This window comes from Lissotriton vulgaris, chromosome 5 (genome assembly GCF_964263255.1).
Source record: "Lissotriton vulgaris chromosome 5, aLisVul1.2, whole genome shotgun sequence".
Classification (NCBI taxonomy): domain Eukaryota; kingdom Metazoa; phylum Chordata; class Amphibia; order Caudata; family Salamandridae; genus Lissotriton; species Lissotriton vulgaris.
The window spans coordinates 214,022,985-214,039,524 of NC_141693.1; the positions used below are offsets into that span (position 1 = coordinate 214,022,985).

Sequence of the window (16,540 nt, forward strand, 5' to 3'; positions counted from 1 at the left end):
CACCTCAGTATAAATTGACACCAGAAACGATTGCAGGTATACAACCCGTGATTGAGTCCATGATTAAGCAGGGAATACTGAAGGAAATCGTGGGTAGTCCATGTAACTCCCCAATTATGGGTCTGCAGAAACCTAATGGGAAATTTCGGATAGTGCAGGACCTCAGAAAGATTAATAACATAGTCGTTTCGTGTTGTCCAGTGGTACCGAATCCATCAGTGATACTGTTTCAGATACCGTTCCAAGCGGAATGGTTCACTGTAATTGATCTTTGCCAGGCTTTCTTTTCGATCCCTTTGGACGAAGAAAGCCATTTTCTTTTCGCATTTAAGCTGGAAGGTCGCGTCCTAACATGGTGTCGTATTCCTCAGGGGTATACAGAGAGCCCATCGATCTTCAACCAGCTTCTGAAGAGAAATCTTGAAAGTCTAGTACTGCCCCAGAGGTCAGTTCTGGTCCAGTACATAGACGACCTCCTTGTGGCGTCAGAGACAGAGGAAGCTTGCAGGGAAGACTCTATTGCCTTGTTAAACCATCTAGCCGAAAATGGGCATAAGGTGTCCCCGGGAAAATTGCAGTACTGCCTGACAGAGGTGCAGTACTTGGGACACAGAATTGAGAAAGGGAAACGGAAGGTGTCACCAGACAGGATAGAGGCCATCATGAAGATGAGTGCACCTAAAACGCAGAGAGAAGTCAGGATGTTTCTAGGAATGGTGGGATATTGCCGACAGTGGATCGCAAACTTTTCACTGAAAGCAAAGCCCTTACAAAAACTGACGCACAAAGAGGTGAGTGATCCGGTACCATGGGACAAAGACTGTTTGATGGCGTTCCTGCAGCTGAGAGAGGACTTGTGTCGTGCTCCGGCTCTGGGAATGCCAGATTACGATAAACCATTCTTGCTCTACTGCTGTGAGAGAGAGGGATGCGCGCTGTCTGTGTTAGTCCAAATCCATGGGAATGCCCGTAGACCAGTCGCTTACTTCTCGGCTACCTTAGACCCAGTAGCCGCAGCGTTGCCCGGATGTCTCAAATCCGTTGCTGCAACAGGTGTCAGCATTGAGAGGTGTGAAAATATAGTGATGGGGCACCCGTTAGAGGTGCATGTGCCCCATTCTGTTGAATTGTTGATGACCAGGACTAAAACTCAGCATCTGACGAATAGCAGGCTTACGCGCTATGAGCAAGTCATTCTGGCTGCAGAGAACGTGACCCTCAGGAGATGCTCTGTTTTAAATCCTGCTACCTTAATGCCACTTCCAAATGATATCGAGGATGATGAAGAATGTACAGACCATGACTGCCTCGATGTGACTGAACTATGCACCAAACCAAGACCCGACATCGTAGATGAGCCACTGACAGACCCAGATGAAATTTTCTTTGTCGATGGCTCATGTGTAAGAGACGAAGTTGGGCAGTTAAGAGCAGCTTACGCTGTTTGTACAATTACTGGAGTAGTGGAAGCTGGATGCCTGGAAGGAGTACACTCCGCTCAGGTGGCCGAGATTATTGCCCTGACGCGTGCCTGCCTGGCAAGCAATCAAATTCGAGTCACCATATACACTGACAGTCAATATGGTTACGGGGTAGTTCATGATTACGGGCAGTTGTGGTCTCAAAGAGGTTTCATGACTTCTTCAGGCTCTCCCATTCGCAATGGAGAGTTTGTGCGCCTGTTGTTAGAGGCATTGCAATGTCCAGCAGGTATCGCAGTTGTGAAATGCACCGCGCATACCAGAAATATGGACTTCGTGTCACAAGGCAATAGATATGCCGACGAAGTCGCACGGTATTGCGCGGAGACAGGATACTCTTTCACAGAGGTGGAGGTGGGTGGAATAAATGTAAGGACTGAATTAGCTATGATATTGGAAACCGTTGATACTTGGGACGAACTGAGGGAAATGCAAGAAAATGCTCCTGACTGTGAAAGAGAAACATGGCAAAAGGCAGGATGTGTAGTGGGGGAGGCCCATTTCTGGGTTTCAGCTGATGGCAGAGCAGTGTTGCCCAATGAGATGGTGAGCCCAATGGCCCGACAAATACATGGTCCTGTCCACTTAGGAAGAGATGCTATGCTGAGAGTGTTTAGACAGACCTGGTTTAACCCCAAGTTCAGAGTAGCAGCTGAAGCAGTGTGCCAGCGTTGTGTGACGTGCCAGCAGTTGAATGTAGGGAAGAAGACACCAGTTGCACTGAGCCACATAGGGAGGTCAGGAGGTCCATTCAATCGAATGCAGATAGATTTCATCGAAATGCCAAGGTGCAGCCGCCTCCGTTATATCCTGGTGGTTGTTTGCGTTTTCTCTAGATGGGTTGAGGCATATCCTACACGCAGGTGCGACACCCTCACAGTAGCTAAGATATTGCTCAGGGAGCTTATCCCGCGCTTCGGGGTGCCGGCCTCTTTGGAATCAGATAGGGGAACGCATTTCAACAGCTCGCTTGTGAAAATGATTTGTGCAGCTTTGAATATAGACCAAAAACTGCATTGCAGTTATCGACCAGAGGCTTCAGGAATTGTGGAGCAAATAAATGGCACCATCAAGGCCAGAATTGCGAAGGTGTGTTCATCAACATCCTTGAGTTGGCCTGATGCGTTGCCATTGGTCCTTATGAGCCTCCGTAGTACCCCGGATAGGAGAACTGGTTTGTCTCCTCATGAGGTACTGATGGGAAGAGCAATGAGGTTACCTTCTGTCCCAACTGCTGCATTGATTAGCATCACAGATGATATGATCCTGGACTATTGTAAGGGGCTGTCTGACGCCATTCATTCTGTGTCCCTTCAGGTGCAGGCTGCCGAGGTACCATCGTGCCAGGACCCTTGTCATGATTTGCTTCCTGGGGACTGGGTCCTGGTGAAGAAGCACGTAAGAAGCAGCTGCTTGGATGTTCGTTGGCGTGGGCCCTTCCAGATCATCCTGACCACAAACACAGCCGTGAAAGTGGGAGGCCTGCCCAATTGGATCCACGCGTCGCATACGCGGAGAGTTCCAGCACCTCTGATAGAAACAGCTCCTCTCTCGGATAGACGTCCAGCAGCGGACCGAGAAGCCATAGAGGGGGCTAGCCAAGCTGTAGAGGTGCCAGAGGAAGCAGGGAACGAGTCTGACCAAGCTGAGGACGGTCAGTACAACAGCGAAACAGACAACGCTACTGAAGGAGAAAGTAGCTGGGAGTACGAGTCAGACACTGACAGGTCTGACAGAGAGCGTGAACCAACGAGGAGAAGAAGGAGTAGAAGGGTACGCGGAGAAGCTGACTGGCCGCAGAGAAGGAGCTCTAGCCTAAGGTCAACTCTGGAGAGAACCCTTCCTCCGATATCAGAAGACTCAGACCCAGAAGACGGTGCTCAGGGCGCTGAAGCACCAGAGTTGAGGAGGTCAAGAAGAGTGCGTGTGCCTAACAGAAGATACTCCACCCCTGAGTGGACATATCTAGCGACAGATGGCTTCGAAACCGGTGACGGGGAGGATCAGAGCGGTGGTGGTGTCCAGTTCTGAGCCCATCGTAACAGTGGAGATAAGATTGTTAGTGCCCGGTGTCGAACAAGAAGGGTCACTGACATTCATGCTCCCCCGTCCTCCCCGCCTCAGCAAGATAAAGGACATGTTTCTCACAGAATTGCAATTCCCTGATTTTGGTTCAAAGATATCAGCCGCAGAAGAGCACAACCTTCGTCTGGAAATATTGAATTTTGCTGTCGAAGCTGCAGGCGAGCGCCTGATAGTGGATGCTTAAAAGACTTTGTAAATAAGCGAGAAGAAAAGAAGATTACCTAGCGCCCAGGAAGCAGAGAATCTTAGGGACTTTCCCTGAGTTGGTGGAGAAGGGCTAGGGTTGTCTATATTAAACTGTAAAGAACTTTGCGGAGAAGGTTGTCAGCTTCCAGTTGTGTGGTTCTAAGGACAAAAGGAGTAAAAGAGACTGTAAAGGAAAGAAAGGGAAAGAACTTTGTGCCAAGATAAGAGAGAACCACACTATCTGACAAAATGGAGGCCGGTACCCAGAACCGCAGAGCGAAATGTATAATAGGTACACTAATAGTAGGAGTGATAATACTAATAGCTTTAGTGGTAACAGTCTCTTATGTAAAGGGACGTGAGGAGGAGGCAAAGGTAACTGATGTGGCATCTGCAGAAGCGCTTACACCCACCATTGCTGGTGAGAAAGGGGAAAACACACACGAGAAAGCGTTATTGGCTGCAGAAGCCCGCAGATTACATGTAGATGAGTCCCAAGGTGACTTTAGGTCAAATGCTTATGCAAAATTACTGTATGAATATGTAGATGCCATGGAGGTCAAGGACTGCTATGTCTGCATGCAGTTGCCGGCATCTGTGGATGAAGGCATTCGTTATCATCACCTCCCGCTGACATATGGCATTACATGTAGCTTATTGCTTAGTATATTTTATGGGAGAGATAGTTTTGAATACTATTTCTCCAATTATGACTCAGTGTTACCAGAAGTCCCAAATTATAAGCAAATGAACAAATGGGACTACTGGAAGAGTGAAGACAGATTGGCCAAGTTCTTCATTCCTTGGATTACATTAGACACTTCACATGCCCGCAGAAATAACCTGACATGTAAGGTGTCAGAGGTCGAGAAGAAGTTCATAGGGCAGGTGGATGATCGGAATAGGAGGCAAAAGATTTTGAAAAAATCAGGACAATGGAAAACGGATTGGACCGAAGAAGAAAAGGCACACAAGAGAAAGGGTAGTAGTGGTCCAATAGCTTTAGATAGAACGCAGAGAGGAAAGTTATGTCTCCATAGAGCCAAAACGTATTATGAAAATGTATACGTGGGAGAAGTTAGCTGTGAACATGCTTTCAATTTGGAGTACTACACCAAGGACTTCCTGAAGGGAATGCAAGTGATTCCAAATGTATATTTCGTATGTGGAAGAAATGCCTACGTGAAGCTACCTGATAATTGGTATGGCTCATGTTACTTGGCAATTATCTTCCCTAAAATATATCATGCCCAAGACTTAGAGATCATTGAGGGCAAGACATCATCGAGAGGAAGGAGAGATGTGAGTGCAGAAATGGTTGGAGATGTCTTTGGAGCTGTGTTCCCACTTCTGGGATTAGCTCTTAATGATGTTAAAATTAGACGGCTCGCAACAGTCGTAGACAGGTTGTCTGCCAGTACTGCTCAGTCCTTAATGCTGGTAGAAGGAGAGATGCAATCGATAAGGGCTATGGTTCTTCAGAACCGTCTTGCCTTAGACGTCCTATTAGCAAAAGAGGGCGGAGTCTGTAAGGCTTTGAAGGTCCAAGAATGTTGCACCTACATTCCAGACAATTCGAAGCCCCTTGATAAAGTTATTAGGAACATAACTGATATTCACAAGGAGATCGAAGACTTGAGCAGAGAAAATGTCTGGGAAAAGGTGGGCCAGGGGATAAGTGACGCAGGAGGTTGGCTCACCACCTTAGGCAAAAGCTTTGTGTGGAAAATACTGAAACCTATCATCATAATATTGATCTGTGGGATTGTGTTGTGGGGATTGGTGAGGGTATTCAAATGGTACAGATCAAGAAGGTCAGAGAGAGCTCGGAGTAAACAGCTGCAGAGATTGGCTGCCATACAAGATAGTCAGTACCGAAGTCTGAGGGCTTTGGAAACACAGAAACGAGTTATGCTAGCAATCACTGCAGTTTAAATGTTAATGATGACCCCGAGAGGTCATCAAAGGGGGGAACTGAGAGAGCGCAAACTGACCAAAATGTAGAAATGCATCACACTTACACGTAGTAAGCACAAATCATGAAGAGAAATGCCATGAGTGCTGATAGTATCCAAAGTTATATTCTGAAATGTGTAGTTAATATAGAAGTTTAAATAGAAGTGGAACTAATACCGAGTTGTGTGAAGTAATGCAATTTTATTAAGCGGGATTATTCCTGAATCCATGTTGTGTAGCTGCTAAAATGTAAGATGGCATACGGAAACGTTGAAATATGGTAGGCCTCAGGGCCTGAGCAAGGCGGGAGGGGGAAGGCGATTGAAATATACAATGTGGATTGCACTAATGTTTAGAATTAATGAGTAGGCTTTTTGATTTACAGATGTGTTTACTTAATCAGTAGAATAAGAGTATTAACATGCTAACAATTAAAGAAGAAGTCGAATATTATAAAACTGTTGTAGAGCTGGAAAGCCTTAAATGTTGATTTACACGTATTAGTCTGGAAAGGGGAATGTTGCAACGCAGTTGGAAAACCATAAAGATTTGGGACTTGGCTCCAAATGTCTGTCTGGAAGAGAAAAGGGGGTATTCAATTATTAAATGTGAATAGAAGCCTGTTCTTGAAATGGACCAGACATGGAGGAGGGTTCCGGAATGTTTAAGGGGTATCAGCGGGCCGGAGAAGCGTCTGAGAAGCAAGGTCGACTCTAACCGCAAGGCCTCATCATGGAAACAGCCAGAAGCTACACCACGTGAGGGGCGTCTCACGAGGGGCGTCCTAAATGTTGTTGTGATTTTGTATTAGGGACAGCACCCCTGGGTGGAGTTAGAGCAGACGCCTGAGGACCCTTTAGAGAGCGGATGGGTAGGCAGAGAGGGGTCATGACTGGAGAACTATAGGTTTTCACCAAGAGTTCGAGAGTGGGTGGCTTCCTTTGGGAGTCATTCACTGCTGACACCTTTGATAGGTTGAGACTTGGTTAAGTAGGGATACCATCTAGTGCAGGGTAGGGAAAGCCTAACCTGTAATTTCCTTCCGCCTGTAATGAGCGATAGATTTCAATACGTGTCTATGCTAACGGCACTATTGTTTTTAGAACTGGTATTGATAGTTTCCGTTGTTCGTCTGAGGGCTTTCAGAGAACACGTGTATGTAGTTGGGCCCGTGTATTTGGTGAATCTCATCTTGAGATGCTTGTACTTACAACTTATAATAAACCTTTGAAAGCTAGAAGTTGTTTGTGATCCTTTGAAGCAGAGTCCTTTATTGGGGGAACTAACTTGGTAAAAGATGCACTTTATTTCTCAATGACAGGCAATAAAGATTCAGTCGACCAGACCGGGGTTTTGGATCGATAGTGATAAGGTATTGATCAAAATCTCAGCCCTCCCACAGGCAATGGTGAAGGGGGGGAGAGGCAGGGAGACTGGCGGAGTGGCATAGGGGCTGAACATCTTGCAGGGAGGTGATCAGAACAGGATGCCAGAGGGATGAACAAAATAAGACCTAAGGGGAGGGGAGGAGGATCAGAGAAACAGGCCGTTCCAAGCCTGCAATCTCCATCCAATCCAGCAATTATGTCTATAAAATGAGATACAAAAATGGTGCTCACATACCTAAAATGTCATCAAATGTTGCATGCTCGTGGTCCTGAAAGAGAAACAAGAATGTATATGAATTTAATATGAAAACACAAATGCCCTAACAGGTTTCTGCTTTGTGTTTCCTTAAATGACATAACATATTAATAATATTGTTCATCAATGAGGCAAGTATCAAACCTATGGATTATCGTTTCCTACTATTTTTTTTCTAGCATATACTCAGTGATAGGGACTGTGGGCAATGTGGTAACTTTCTACAGGACATACTTGCAGGTTTCATCCGTACTAAATCAAACCATGGCAGCTTTCTGCATTCACAGTTCGGATAGGACTATAAAGTGTTAAGGACCTTTCTATTATCTACTGGCCTTGTCTGGGCAGGCCGTGAATTGCAATGGGACAGTGTTGTTCTTTACAGTATTAACACCCACCGACCGAGGCTGGATAGGAATCTTCTTAAGGCAAGATAATACCGCAGTTCATCACCTCATGGTGAAACAGGCCAAAACATGACCTGGATGGGGAGCACTATGGTGCTAAAACGCTAAATTGCATCGAGGGTCAAGCATTTTTGCACCATTTTTAAGCTACGTTCTAGGGAGGCCTGTATGCAGCATATGGAGCACTAACCCTGAAGGTCACGCAATAGGGTAATGATGAATGGAGGGCGTCAGTCTTCTTTCTCGTATGCACTCTATTGTCTCTGACTATGAACATCCATGCAAAGGCCTATAACTGAGGAACACAGCTCTTCATTTGATAATGCAGCCGCACAGATTACTGATTCTCGCTGAATTGAATGCCGAATCAATTCTCAATAGCCCCAGCGTAAAAATGTCCGAAATCTACTCCTATGGATTGACGCATATGTTAGAAATACATTTCAGACTCCGATGGCATTCACACAGGTTTCCAGTACTCACATACAGAATCGTTTATGCATATGAAAATCCAACACGTGTTCATTTCGAGATGCAGATGAGAAACACAAAAATGCATTTAAACTTAGAAATAATGTTTCTGTGTAAAATATTTTTTGCCCTCGAGCAACCCCTACTCCAATACCACCATTTCTTTGAGGGGGCTCATTCCCTTTCCCATCGGAACATGTATTTGTACCTGCCCTTGCCAGGAGTAAGTTCGAAAGTGTTTTGGGGTTGGAAACTATCAGCAAACAGCTTGTAAATGTACACAAGCATGCATTTGCAGGTATTCACCAACCTTTACAGCTGTACCCATGCCTACACACGGGCAGACCTGCTGTGGCAGAATGCTGGCGTAGGCATTCCCGTAGACTGAAATCCATTTGCACAAGAAATATCCCAATACATCTGATTATATGAATTAGGAGCAGGATTGGGACCTCACAAGTACCCCTAACGGTGCAAATAAGCTTTAAATAGCTCTTAGAATTCTGCTGCTACATGGTAAATTGGGCACTGAAGTGTTGCCTTCTAAGAAAGTACTTCCTTAATTATGTCTTCCGTTCGTGCCTTCCACCTTCTCTTCTGAATGGGGATATCAGGGAAACCCCTCAGAGGGTATTCAGTGCCATATACTGGTAAATATCAACAAACTCATTTCTAAGGCAATCTAGCTTTGCCTCTCAAGCCCCAGGACTCCAAGATCAGTATCACTGGTTGGTATAGGCACACACTGAGTCCTCTCATATCAATATAGTCAAACGGAAATCAAACCGATACACCTTAGCCATGCCTTTACCGGCTGTCCTCCTTGAAGTTAACTTTCAATGCTAGGGAGTGATGCCAGGATTACACACTGTCCCTGAGGGCAGTCGATGTACTCCGAGCAAGCAAATGCCATTTACCATGTTTGCATTGAATTGAGCCCAACTAAGTTACAACTGACACCTTGGTTTTGGAACCCTGTCCTACTAGACATAGGATATTGTGGATTAAATGAAACCCTCTATTCCAGGGGTCTCCAAACCGGTCCTGGAGGGCCGGATCCATTCCAGATTTTTTGGATATCCCCATTGAGATATATGCAGTAATTTTAAAAATCTGGCATGGATCCGGCCCTCCAGGACCAGTTTGGAGACCCCTGCTCTATTCAGTACATTGTGGCTAGGTGCCACAATGTTCTATGTACACGGTCTAACACTACTTACGCTTTCCTCAGCCACAAACCACCCCTATTAGGTTTTTACTGGGACTACAACAGCCTGCTCTCAGCTTCAGTAACCCACCTCTCATGTCAGCTCCAAGGCTAAGGAGTTTTGGCTCCCTTCAGCGGATCCAATGGACCTCCGGGATATAGCTGTCATTGTCTGGAGCACTCACAATTTGTTCTAGTGTGACCAGGCCAAACCAGGTCTCCAGCAGGAAATTCCCAGCCATGGACTTTATTCTATGATCACACATATGAGCTTGATTCAAACTCCTCACACACAAATTCAAGGTACTCCACAAGCCAGGCCCCACCAACCTAAACGGTTGCATCCCCTTCCACCAACCATCCAGACACTTCTGCCACATAGGGCTCCTACTTCCAACCATCCCACGTATACACAGAACCAAATCAGGAGATCAGGCGTTCTCTTACATCGCTCCTAAAGCGTGGAACTACCTCTCTCTCCACATCAAAGTCTCCTCCTCTCTTTTTAAATTCCACAAGAAGCTGAAAACCTGACTTTTCAATTAACCAACTGGCCATAAGCAGAGCTAGGAACACACCTGTCCAGTGCAGGATATCCTCTCAGGTAATAGTGTGCTTTACAAATGCACATAACATAACATAGCATCACTAGTCAGCAATTCACTCCAGTAATGTATGTCACCCAATTTGCCTCAATGGCCATACTGGGGTACCGAAGGCTCTTACCATATAGAGATGTTAGACAAGAGCGCACCCACATCATGTACAAGGCATGCAAACATGAAATGGCTCAAGAGTCCTACAGACATTCCACAAAGTAACTTACCTGCATACCTAGTCAGAACGACAGTGACTAAGCTGGGAAAGGCTGAACACAAGGAACTGCTGCCCATGTGATCAACCCCGACACTGGTGTGCTAGTTACTAGTGTTAGTTGTAGATACAGATGGTTATCTGATCTCCTTTGGGCATTCTTTAATTTACTAAGACATGAGACGGGATAATCAGTAATATTATTCAGAAGGTCCAGGGAGAGATTCTTGAGTATAATCACAGTGATCAAAAGACAGCAGATTTAGAGACTGAGCAGGGTCTGTATATTACATGAGGTAGGTGGAACGGTGAAACTAGATGGGTTTCGTGCTTGGTCATTAGCTCTGTATTAATGACAGAAATGCTCTTCAATTGAAATGAAGATATCTAACTACCCCACACAGTAAATACGGATACCTCACACACTAACACGGCCAGACTGGGAGCCCAAAGAAGCCCTGGCAATTTTCGCGAACCAACCCCTGGGACTGCCTGGCCCTGGAAGGCTGGAAGCGCTTGCTTGCAGCTTTTTTTACCGGGGCCAATATTGCAGCACCACTGCAAAACCAGCCCCCAGTAACAAAACCTGTACCCACTGGTGCAAACAGGGCCCCACCCTTCCAGCCTCTCGGGGAAACGCACAATGCCTGTTACAGCCAGTCCGGCCCTGCACACTAATCAACTTCCAAAACAGTTAAACACAATGCCGAGACTCAACTCACACAACCCGAACTTAGGATTTCTGTCTCACCTGCTAAACACAGACAATTGCTATAGAATTCTCACACAAAACAGAAAGCAGGCAGCGGTGCATCAAAGGTAGAGTGTAACTACACACAAGGTATTTACGCAGATACTCACATAGAGGATGGGGATGATGGAAGGGTCGTCCCTGCGGATAATAGTTGGAATGTACTCGGCTTTTGGAACCTTGGAAGAAATAAGCTGTGGAAAGACAAAGAGTAGTGTGAGCAGAGCGTCTGTGTGGAGCAAACTGCGCTTCGCTTTCTGTTTGTCATGCATTCATTAACTCTCATACTTCCTATGATGTACATTTATTAACAGACTGTTCTGCACAAAGGTTTTGTTATACACATCGTTATCCATGCTATCAAATATCTGTTACCACATTGTGCTATAGCATAGTGCTTACTGTATGTCAACCAGCATAATCTGTTGAACTTCCTTCCCTCCATCGTACAAAACACATCAACCGGCAGAGATCACTACAGGAAGGTTATTGATAGGTTACTGCTATTTGTAAAGTAAAATGATTGCCAGTGTGTTGCTAATGCCTTGGCTCTTGGGGCTGCTAATTCTGCCCCATTCATTGTGTGCATTCTTATTTTAGTGCCAAGAGTACCTCCCTGGCTAGTCAGTCAGTCTATCATAACTTTATTTGATTGTATATATCTTAAAGTACAAATGATAATAATAATATGTTACAAGTTGTAAAGGCAATGAATTGCAACATTCCATGACTAATTTTAAGAAGAACCAACTGCAATACATACATCATTCCCATTCACTACCTGTAGAAAACATTGTGCAGGTCTACATTGTTTGAAGCTACATCGTTTCAGCAAGGGAAATGAATACAATTTAGTATGAAATAATAAAATGTACAAAACAAAAGAAAACAAAGTACAATAGTGTCTGATCAGAGAAATAGATTTTTGATGATTCTTTTTTCGTGGCCTTAGGACTCTGAGCACTTTCCCACTACAATGCAGTTTGAAAGTGTCCGCGCCCTTCCTACACACTCTAGTAAATGGTGCTTACCTGATTGGTTTAGGTGCTGTACCTGTGAGTACCCTGTAATGCGTATACCACATTCCCAGGGCAGGTACTGCACTGGCTACTACTGGGCCACAGCACTGATTGTGCCACCCACAAGAATAGCCTTTCAAATATGTCTCAAGCCTACCATTGCAGGCCTATGTGTGCACATTTACACTTATGCTCCGGTTGACCTTTCTAAATCATTGACCAATGCAACACTAGAGCACCCCTAGGGTGAGCAGTGGGGGTTGGAGCAAGTAATAGGGGAAACCCAGGTATTGAAGAACCCCCATGTGTGTTTTCACTACCTCTAGGGTCTGCTCTCCCCACCATATCTTAACAGGGAGAAATGGCTGAGATTACTTTAAGCTGCAGTGTTGGCTTCCAGTGGAGCAGGCCTATGTTGTTTACTGTCATTGGATTCACAATGGCAAACCCTCTCTTGTGGTAAAGGTGGATTTGTCATTAATAACTTAGAAATGCCACTTCCACTTCTAGAAAGTGGGCATTTCTCTGCACTAAACTCTTTGGTGTGCCTTTTAGTTTGACTCCAGTCCACACTGGAGGTTGTGAGAGCACATCTTTGCATTCCCTAGAAACAGACATAAACATTGGGTATGCAACTGGAATGACAGACCTCTGCCATTTGATGACTTATCTGGATAGATTGGGGGGAGAGGTTTTGACACTTGGCCTCTGGGAAGCCAGATCATGGCCCCACTAAAGATTGAGATCTGCAGTCTAGGCCTCATTGCATACAGGCCTGTAATTTAGGGGGGCACATTTGTGGTTCAAAAGGGAACGCTTTGATCCACCCCCAACTTCAGAGGCACACTACATTATAACTACAAGTGCCATACTTCAGATGGGGAGAAATACACTTGTGGGGAAGTGGGACCAGACAGCCTGGATTGCATGGTGCACACTGCCAGAGGAATCTGTTGTGCACAAGGAGGAGACTGCCATTGGAAGGGACTGTGCACCCTGCCTGAATAGTGGATGGCCTGGGCTGACTACCTGCTGCTGTGTGGCACCCTGAAGTGTGATCTAAAAAGGCTTATCGGCTTGCCCCCTGTTCTTTGTGGAGGTCTCAGGAACACCAAGGACCTCTAGTGAGAGACCAACACTGTCTAAGTGTTTCACCTGGAGAGCGGTGTCCTCTCAAGCACCTACTTCATCTGCTGGAGCCTGACTGCAGAGCGGTGTGAGCATGGAACTAAGTATTATGCCTGGAGACCGATTGCCTTGTGCGGAGCCCTCATACCGTGACCGCATCTAAGGAATGTGGTTCCTGCATTGTGGGGCCTAGGCACGCACAAGAGTCTTGGTGGTGAGCAGATTCACTGGTTGCGGGACTCAGAGTGGCCTGCTTCATCATCCGTGCTGCACCCCTCTCATACAACATGCTGACTGCATGCTCATTGTGGGCGGTGTCCAATTCACAGATTGAGATCCTCGAAGGGGGGGGCGCATCCGTAGTAGTGCCTCATTCTCCCTGTGTGTGTGTGGGAACGGACTGTCCTGTATGACTCGTGTATCCTTGCGCACCTAATGTGCCTCATTCCAGGAAGTTATACCAAACCCGACTGTGGGTTGATTTTGTAACCAGATTTTTTGGTGCAACTGGTATCATCGCACACCAGACGTTGTGCCACCTTCCATGGATGTACGACGAACACAACCTTTGGTGCATCGTGACATTATTGTCTGGTGCGACTCGTATCAACTCGCACCGTTGTGCCTTATTTCCAGGGAGGTACAGAAAGCCTGATACGTGGTTCATTGTGACCGGATTGTCTGGTGCAACTCGGATCAACGCCCACCAGACGTTGTGTATCACTTCCCATGATGTGTGGCGACAGCTGCACCCCCCCATTCACCAAGTGTTCCATCTTGCTCTCAGTGTGATGAATCAACTGCCCTCTCCTCACCTGGTCCGACGACTTCGTGTTGCCAGGTAGTATCGCCTGGATCAGGCCAGGGTGGTGATAGTAAGTGACTGGGCTGAAGAACACTTCTGACAGCGATCGGAAGCGGTCAAGAGGCTGCGTGAACCCCGTGCTTCACAGAACTGGGCTGGTGCCCGAAGGCGAATCGAGGGACCTCTTGAATGAACTGGAACAGCCTCTAGCCCGTTTCTGCTCCACATACAGTGGGTGAACTTCCGTTTGTCGTGGCCAACCCCCCATTTGTCGGCTGTTGCCTAGTAACCTTGATAGTTACGCCGGCCTTAAACCGGTATAGAAAGGGGTGGGGGTTGTTGACTCTAACCTGTGGGCAGAGTAGTGGGGGGTAACTGAGAGGTGTGGGAGGGATCTGCATTCATATTATCAACTGGCCTGCCGGATATCATTTGCACGCACTACAGTTACAAGTGAGTGTGTGCGCTGGTGTGCTTCTTATTGACTGATATTCTTTGCACCACGTTACAGTGCTGTGTGAGTGGGCAACATAAGAACAGGCTGCTAATAGTTGCACCGCACAGCAGTGTTGTTTTAATGGTTTGTTTTATTACCTAACAAATACTCCATTTTCACATTGGTTTTGCCTGTGCGTCCTTGGCTCTAGGCGCTGCTGGAAAGTGTTATAAATTCCTGTGTGTACACATTCCTGATATTGTTGTGACCTGGGGTCGCCCTAGAAATTTGTAGATTTGAATTGTGTTATTTGCCAGGGTGGGCTCAGTTCTCAGAAAGTATCGCACATCATAAGGGTGCTGGTCTTAAATAGAATATTTCCCATGTGTGCATATTACTGATGTCATTTTAACATTGTATTATTTATGCACAGAAATATATGAGTTTCATATTTTGTTCATTAATGTGTGTTGAATCAAATCTTTATTTACATACACCACAGGTGAAGTCTATTTTGTGACGTTCAGTGTATTTATTTTGTGACAGTTCTGTGCCAATACTTTACACATTGCCTCTGTGATAAGCCTGACTGTTCGGTGCCAAGCTACCCAAGGGTAGGCGCAGGTTATACAGTGAGTGTAATCACCTAACCCTGGCAGAAGTGGTGTGTACTGCTTGGCTTGGGCAACATCTTAGCCAACCAGAAAATACCAGTTCCAACACCTTATAATAAATTATTCTAATAATCCGCTGTACTCAATAAGATATTGATTTCAGAAACTGAAATGTTTGAGAAAGGATGCATCCATTACCAAACTTTGTAAAAGAAGATGAGTAGTGTACACAGTGGCCTTCTCTCAGGTATCATTTAGCAGGCATCTACTCGCACTGTATTACATGAACGTCTTGTAGGATGCGTCCTTTATCAAAATATACTACGTTATGACATGTAATGTAAAAAATGGCTTCCTTTGAGCTTTCTGATACGATGCATCCACTAACAGACAGCATTATATGAACATACGTAGTGTACCATACAGCATTTCAGCTGTTTTACATGATGCATCAACATAGAAAGGGCATTTTAGTAAGATTTTTCACCGGTCACACAGGACGCAACAACTAACAGAAAGCAATACATAAAGGTATGATGTGTACAGCATTGCAGCCGCTCAGCTGCATTCACTGCCATTTTCGACCTCGGGGAGGAATTCATTGTTTTTTGGATTCTGAAGCTCATTGGTTTGTGGTTGATTGAGAACTGTGGCAGGCAGACAGGTGATTAGACGAGCATTTATCAGAAGGTATGCTTAAATGTGAACTCTTGACAGACAGCTTTTTAAAGAAAAACAATGTTCTAAAATTACTGTTTACAAACCTGCTTTGAAAGGATGTTGGGAGCAGTGAAGACACGCATTCGCAATGCAACAGGTCTCGCATTTTAAAAACTTTGACCTATTGGTATTGTGAGCGACAATGCTTTTTATCATTGCAGGTTTTTTAAACTCATAAATAAAAGGCATTGTTATTTAAAATGCCAATAGCTAAAATTCTCACAATTGCAAGACCTATTTGCATTGCAAATGTTTGTTTTCTTTTCACTGATGGAGGGTCTGTGTTTGTTGCACACGACTTTATACATCAAAATGCACCTTTGGTTTTACGTGTTTGCATTTTTCCTCAGGAAACGCGTTTAGCGGTAACACGTGCCTTCCTGTCTCGGCTTCTCACTCATACCCGAGGACGTTTTCATCACCAGTTTCACTGGGGAGCTTGTCGGACAGAACACAATAGTTCACTGGCTGTGGCTCTTTGTAACTGCCATTCACCGAGGCAAGACGAGAGAGGTGTTTTGTTATCCTAGAGAATGAAACTAATGTAACCAAACTTCTAGCACGCTCAATAATATTTCCTTCCAGGGACAAACTGGAGAGCAGAGGTGTCGGAATGATTCTGGAAAATCGTAGCCCTTTGCAAGTTCTGGAGGGCTGGGAAGTATAAATGACGGGTTAGCCAGTCCAGACTTGTGGATCACCGCCACAGCCCAGCAAGCACTTAATAGTCTACGGCCTCTGGAAAAATCTGTTTTCTGCCCTGTCTTTTAAGCCCTAAATTACTCTCATTATGGCATGGTGCACCGTTCCTGTATTA

The 16,540-nt window shown here is 45.5% G+C and overlaps 1 protein-coding gene across 3 annotated transcripts in view; it reads right to left on the reverse strand.

Moving 5' to 3' along the window:
• The window catches only part of NSMF (NMDA receptor synaptonuclear signaling and neuronal migration factor), a 198,526-nt gene that overhangs the window by 41,998 nt on the left and 139,988 nt on the right, over positions 1-16,540 (reverse strand). For all 3 annotated transcript variants that reach the window (XM_086921190.1, XM_086921191.1, XM_086921189.1), the window contains 2 exons: positions 11,112-11,195; positions 7,332-7,365 (listed from right to left, as the gene is read on the reverse strand). In XM_086921190.1, coding sequence (XP_086777316.1) covers positions 7,332-7,365; positions 11,112-11,195 — 118 coding nt within the window. The remainder of the gene's footprint in view (positions 1-7,331; positions 7,366-11,111; positions 11,196-16,540) is intronic.